Source organism: Colobus angolensis, unplaced genomic scaffold (genome assembly GCF_000951035.1).
Source record: "Colobus angolensis palliatus isolate OR3802 unplaced genomic scaffold, Cang.pa_1.0 Scaffold78, whole genome shotgun sequence".
Lineage (NCBI taxonomy): Eukaryota > Metazoa > Chordata > Mammalia > Primates > Cercopithecidae > Colobus > Colobus angolensis.
In genome coordinates this window covers 6835840-6842797 of record NW_012121598.1, presented here as the reverse complement: position 1 = coordinate 6842797, position 6958 = coordinate 6835840, and the positions used below count along the sequence as shown (strand labels likewise).

Here is a 6958-nt window from a genome sequence, read left to right as displayed (position 1 = left end):
TCCTCCGTCCTCCGTCCTCCGTCAGCAGCCGCTGCAGCCCTGGAGGCTCCAAGGGAACTCCCGCATGTCTGCGCGCGCAATCCCGGGACCGAGGGTCGGCGCGGCGCGCGCAATTGCCCTGGAAACCACGGCGCGCGCACGCGCAAACGCGGGGCGTGGGGAAAAAGACTGAACTGAGAGCTTTGCCGCCGGAGGGTGGGGGCTCTACCTCCCATCGACCGTCGCTCCCCCGCGGTGGGCGCGCGCGCCGGCCCGCTCCCTCGGGCGGAGCGTCCCTTGCTGCACGCTCCCAGCTCGCGCGTTCCTCCTAGTGCCCTCCCCCGCCTCACACGCACCCTTGCCCTCCTCCCGCATTTGTGCGCCGGTGCAGCAGGCAGTGGGAACATCCGGGCATTTCCGCAGCTGAGCGGCGACCCGGGCGGCGGCGGCGGTCGAGGAGCTCCCCCATGGCAGGGACGAGGCGGAGGGAAGGCGAAAGGGGGGCGAGGAGTTAAGCCGGAGCCTCCGCGGGGCGGGTTTCCGAGGGAGGCACAGAGGGAAGCGGTTCTCGCGGCCGGAGGAGGGCCGGACGCGGGGCTCGTCGCCCCTCTCGCGCATTCTGTACAGCCCGGGCTCCGGAGATGCATCTGCATCAGGTCCTCACTGGGGCTGTCAACCCTGGAGACAACTGCTACTCCGTGGGCAGCGTCGGGGATGTCCCCTTCACGGTGAGCGGCGGCCGGGAGCCCGAGGGGAAGATACCAGGATCCAGACGCGGGGGCAGGGACCTCCTGTCCAGGGCGCACGCCTCTTCAGGAGGCTGTGAGGTGTTGGTGGGCCCCACCCGTGGCCCCTTTGCAGCCTTGGGGTTGAGTTCCCCGTGGGACCGTGGGTGCTGCCTCTGGTGTAGGAAATCACCCGTTAGGGGAAAGGCTTAGGAATCCACCGCATTCTCCACCCCCAGCAAACGGGTTCGAGGTGGCTGGACTAGAAGGTTCCTCCTAGGGCGGCTCTTGGGTCTGCGGTGGAGGAAGGTGGTGGTGCCGCTGAAACCCCAGAGCGTCCGTTTCGCACCTGCTCTCGGCGTGGAGGCGAAGAGACTTGGTGTTGGTTTCGGAACGTGGAGGCGAAGAGACTTGGTGTTGGTCTCGGAGCGTGGAGGCGATGCTGCGCCTTGGCTCCCCCTGCCCGCTGTGCTAGGGCAGCTTGGAGCTGCTGGAGTCTGTGGCTTTAAGCCTAACCCTGTGTATCTCCTGATAATGCAGGATCTTAATTCCAACAAGAAGATAGAAAAATTCATCCTCTGCGCCCGAAAGATTTAACATGGAAGGGTTAGAGTGACAGTGACTTGGAGAGCTATCTCATTTATCAGGAGGTCGTAGTTTGGTAACCCTCCTAGGTAATACTTTAATTTGTAAGGTAGCCTCTTTTTTTTTTTTAATATAGTAAGGCAATGTGAAAAATTTACGACAGTGCTTGTTTGAGAAAAGTGTATGTATACATAACGTTTTAGAATCTCCTTAAAAGCTGGGTGAAATAGACATGTTTCTCAAGGAGATTGGATTCATCAGTCCTTTTTGAAAATGAAAATGTTCAAACCAAGCCCTGGAGCTTTGTTTACTCATAGTCTCCCATAGATTAATATGAGTTCTTTTTTAAATAATGAAATTTATACGTGGTCTTCCTTAAAAGGAACTGTAGGCAGCCAGACCTTTATTAAATACATTTTGTTATTGATAACCATTCTTCTTGATAAAATTGGAAATAGCATAATAGTATGCTTTTTAGACAAGGAAAACCCTTTGATCTGATGTCTGCTTTCCAACAGTGTTTTTAAAACTGCAGAAAATAAAGCTTCAGCAAAACTGCAGAATCATTATGTAGCAGTGCATTCTGGAACAATTTATTTTTTTGACGTTTTGTGATACATTAACCCCAGAAGATTGCTTTTTAGCCACTTTAATTTTTTAGTGTAATCAACTTGGCCTAGCTCCAGTTTAGGACGAGCCCTTTAAAAATAGGGTTTGCCTGCTTTATATTGTTACGCCTATCACTATCACTGGTGTCATCTGTGTTTTATGTACATGTGACTTAAAAGATCCATATAGAACTGAGCTTGGTCTTCAAGTGTGTGGAGAATCTTTTGGGGATAGAGAAGAAATTTCCCTGTTCCCCAGTAGTGCAGATAGGAAGTTCCTCAGGGTTAGAAGAGTGGGCCTCTTTCATCAAGAAACAAAGCTGGAATCTTTGGTTATGGATATTTTCCTGCTAGAATGGTGGTGGTAGTTTTCTGCTTCCATCTGAAGTGGAGTGCTGTCTCACTGCAGGTCTGGTATGTAGAACTAAATAAACGGGTTCAGATGCAGCCTGGAAAAGCCTGTGTAAGAACTGTTAGTGCTGTGCAGGTGTGGTTATGCTGTAGGCCCCTTGTGACCAGATGCTTAGAGTCATTTTCAAATCTTTTTGCACCTCCCTAATTCAACCTTTCACAAAGTCTAGTTGACTCTCTGCACTGTCTACCAGATTTACTCCTTTTCATGTCCTTAACCACCACCTTATTTTACAGTCTTTGAAAGCTTTCAAAACTGAATTTTCTGACACTCATGTCTGATAACTTCTTCATCCTCCACACCGCTGCTAGGATAATTTTCTTCAAGTATCATTTTACCATATCATTCTTGGCTTAAGAATATGTAGTTGTTTCTAATAGCTGTGTTACGAAATACAAACTTGTTAAATATTCTCCATCTTTGACTTTATATTTAATTATATGTACTCCTCACTTTGGCCCCTCTGTTACATACTGATCTTCTTACTCTAACCTGCATTTTTATGTTGTAACAAGACAGTCCTTTTGGTCTTCCAAATTCGACTCAAAATTTACCTGGTTTAGGATGCCTGCCTGTGACACTGTTATTTTGGTCTTTTGACAAATACAAATACAAACCCATTTTGCACACCACCTTATTTTAATACCTTAGTTTTGAGTGTACTGATCCAGTTATAATTTTGCCATGAACTGGAGATGACCTCTTGGGCTTTGTGAAAAACAGATTGGTGAAAAAAAACAAAAACAAAAACAAGCTGCTTTCAAGCACTGTACAATCAACTAACAAATACCTGAATTCCTATATTTGTATAGTAAAAAGAAAAAGCAAGCTCCTTTTCATGGAGCATGTCACTTGATTTTAGAGCAATCAGATGAAGAAGCTTTAGTTCTGGATCAGATGATTAAAAGGGCGACCAGCCAGGACTTGGAATGAAGGTCTTGTGACTTCTCATGGTGTGGGCTTTTCTTTGTAGTATTTCCTTCTTAATATCAGAGTGCCTGCTTTGGAGAGGGCATGTGGGTGCGTAGGTGGGTTAGTGGATGGATGGAAGGCCTCCCAGCCAGACATAGTGTAGAATACTGTCTTGCAACTAACTGATGATTCTTAGCTGATGTTGTGTTTCATGGTAACCTGAGAACCTTTTCAAAATACAATACATACTTTATTTCAGAATCTAAAATTGATACATCTTTGAAGAACAGAATTGTTCTAAAAGGATTTTGAATTTATAACATTGTAATAATTGAAAGAAAGGGTGTGTTACATATTTTCCTGTGCATAGTGGGTGGCGTGATTGGTTGGCTGTGAATGACTGCTTGATGTCATGATGTCCCAGTTTGTGCAATATTGACATGGTAGTGCAGTCTGTAGTAGACAATCTCAGCTGATGTCTGTGGTTTTAGTGGTATCATGTAAGCAGTGATGCTTTTCACTTGTGTTTAGGCAGTGTACAGCTGTTTTCTTAAACATTCAATTGTGATTGCATAAATGTAGCTGTAGATACCACATTTTAAAACATCACCTTTTGAACAATTTTGTTCTTTTCAGTGTAAAATCTAGGTTTTGGAAATGTTATCCTGCAATGAGTCAAATCTCTGGTAGTTCAAAGAGATGATCTTCTCCTGTGTATGTGCTTTATTATACTTTATTTTGCCTTAAGACATTTCTAACTACTCTTCAGTGAATGTTTTGAGGGTTTATGCAACAGATATTATAAATTTCTCATTATTTATGTTACTACTTTTCTGAAAGATAGGCCTTGGCTATTTTTAAACTTTACTGCACATATTAAAATATTAATTGAAATAATGATCATACATGATGATTTTCAAATTAAAAATTAATTTGGCCTTAAGGTTTGCAGACTATTTTCAGGTGTGGGCAGTGACTATTATTCTAGTCTCACATGATTTCAACACATTGATGAACATTTACAAAAATTAAGTCATTTGCACTCTTAGGGAATTTATAATATACTGGCAGAGATTAAAATGATTTATATAATTATAACATAAGGCAGATGGAAGAGATTGTAGTTGGGAAAACAAGAAGAGGTTTTATGGAAGATTAAGATTTGGAAAGATAAGAACAACAGAAGCAAAGGAATGGCATAATATGAAGGATAAATTATTGAGTGACTGTTGTCTTTGCAAAAGTTACTTTTTAACCGCAGGACTTCTTCATTAAATAATAGACACTCTTAGAATGTTGAAAAAATATAATTTTCAAACATTACCTGTAGCTTTTCGGGAAAATATACCTGGTATTCTGACATTCGATTTTTTTTTTTATTAAAGTACCAACAAAAGGTTGGAAATAAATGGAAAACCATTCATTTAAAAATTAGAAGATAATGTTGTATAACCTCTTTTATGGCATTTAGATATGTCTTAACTCTATTGTAGAATAACATTTCAGTCCTAGAGTTATGGCAACACTAAACCTTAAAAATAATCAACCAGTTTATACACATTTAGCAAATGTCGAACACATAGGTGTGCTAAGCTTTGTGGGTATTAAAAAAAAAAAAAAAGAATTACAAGACATAGTCTTGATTTCAGGGAGTTTACTGAAGAAGTGTAGGATTCTGGTAATCTAATAGGAGAGTAAAAGACATGCACCTAATAACCACGGTAGGCCAGCTGTGCAGTATTACCAGCATTTAAGTGGGAATTCAGGAAGACTGAGAGAGAGCTTTTGGCCAGGGGAATCAAGGAGTTGGTTAGAAACATGCTTCTGTACTGGCTGGTTATTAACGTGTCAACCTGTGCTGAGAGGAAAGCGAAAGACAGAAGTCAAGAATTTAGAATGGACTTATTTTCTAAGAGAAATTGGCCTTTTTGTTCTTGGCGTGTAGTTTCTTGTTTATTTAAACGGATACATTTAAAACCTTGTGGGCTTGGGCTTCGTGTCAGCCAGTACTTGAATATAGGGTTATATAAGTTCTTATGTCCCTGTGTAGCTTGTTAATTAGCCTTCCTGCTTGTAGCAAGAAGACTCCTAGCAATTACTGAGAAACTCTGGTAAGGTTCTGAATCATGTCTTCCCCAAAAATGGGAGGTCAGAGACCAACTACTTGTATGGTGTTGTCTAAATCACTTAAACATGTTTAGGTCTTTGATCTGTAAAAGAAGTTCTTAAAGATATTCTTTAAGTATTTAGACCACGAATGACAATTATATGGACTTCTCTAGAGATTTTCAGGGGCCAAAAGAGAAAATGGACTAGAAACATGAAGTGGTTGTGTTGAAGTTGGCACCTGACAGATAATAATTGCCTGTGAGGAGGAGCCTCTTGATTACGTTTTGGGCCTTGGCACCTGACAGATAATAATTGCCTGCGACTGCCATAGTACAGTATTGGGTGGGAGATGGGGCCAGTGTGATAGTGTTTAGGTTCTCCTTTCGCAGCTTTCCTTTTCCCATGCAATGCCTTTATTCTTTTAGTTTCTGTTCTTAGGATTTGGGGGATGTAAAAGACTACTTTAGAAATTATAATCAGATTATCTTAACTTGGATCTCAGTAAATTTTTAGAACAAATCAGAGTCTCAGTATTTAATTACCTGAAAGAGCACAGGATGTTGGTAACAACCATAATGGCACAGTGGAAAAACAAGTCATGCCTGACCAATGTAATTTCCTTCTATAAAAGCAAGGCAGTATTTAAAATGGGATAGTAATATAGAATATCTGAAATTCAGATTTAGTCAGACTTCTCTAGCTTGTCAGTTTTTTATTTTTATTATTATTCTTTGAGATGGAGTCTCACTCTGTCACCCAGACTGGAGTTCAGTGGCGCAGTCTGTGCTCACCGCAACCTCCGTCTCCTGGATTCAAGCGATTCTCCTGCCTCAGCCTCCCGAGTAACTGGGATTACAGGCGCGTGCCACCATGCCAGGCTAAGTTTTGTATTTTTAGTAGAGACGGGATTTCACCATGTTGGCCAGGCTGTCTTGAACTCTTGACCTCGAGTGAACCTCCTGCCTTAGCCTCCCAAGATGTTGGGATTACAGGCGTGAGCCACTGCACCCGGCCATTTGTCAGTAATTTTAAAAAACAAATTTGGAAGCCAAATATTTTAGTAGAAGTGTTAGGGTTTTCAATCTTTTCGAGTTTGTAGAATCCTTTTGCATTATATTAGTGCTCTGAAACCTTGATCCATGATGTCACTTGGTATTGAGGGACCAAGTACAATTTAACAAAGGTGGCATGACTGTATTCACTCTCTCTTAAAGAGTAAGCTATGATGGTTTTCACTTGTGTTTAGGCAGCATACAGCTGGTTTCTTAAACATTGAATTGTGATTTCATAAATGTAGCTGTAGATACCACATTTTAAAACATCACCTTTTGAACAATTTTGTTCTTTTCAGTGTAAGATCTAGGTTTTGGAAATGTTATCCTGCAATGAGTCAAATCTCTGGTAGTTCAAAGAGGTGATCATGTAATCCTGGAACTTGATGTAAATATGAAACCAGTTGCCTGAACTTCTTATTTTTTTGTGTGTGGGTTTTTGTTTTCTTAAATTTCTTTTTTTTTTTTGTTTGCCTGCAAGTTTTATTCTCACATTTTCTCATTTCATGATTCCTGAGGCTTCCTTTAATGCTGTCTACCTAGTCCTGAACACCTAAAAAATGTAATGGTTATCTT

The 6958-nt window shown here is 41.9% G+C and overlaps 1 protein-coding gene across 3 annotated transcripts in view; it reads left to right on the top strand.

Moving 5' to 3' along the window:
• The first annotated feature begins 327 nt into the window (after positions 1 to 327).
• The window catches only part of DMXL2 (Dmx-like 2), a 178277-nt gene continuing 171646 nt past the window's right edge, over positions 328 to 6958 (top strand). For all 3 annotated transcript variants that reach the window (XM_011928618.1, XM_011928620.1, XM_011928619.1), the window contains exon 1: positions 328 to 707. In XM_011928618.1, coding sequence (XP_011784008.1) covers positions 621 to 707 — 87 coding nt within the window. In that variant the 5' untranslated portion in view covers positions 328 to 620. The remainder of the gene's footprint in view (positions 708 to 6958) is intronic.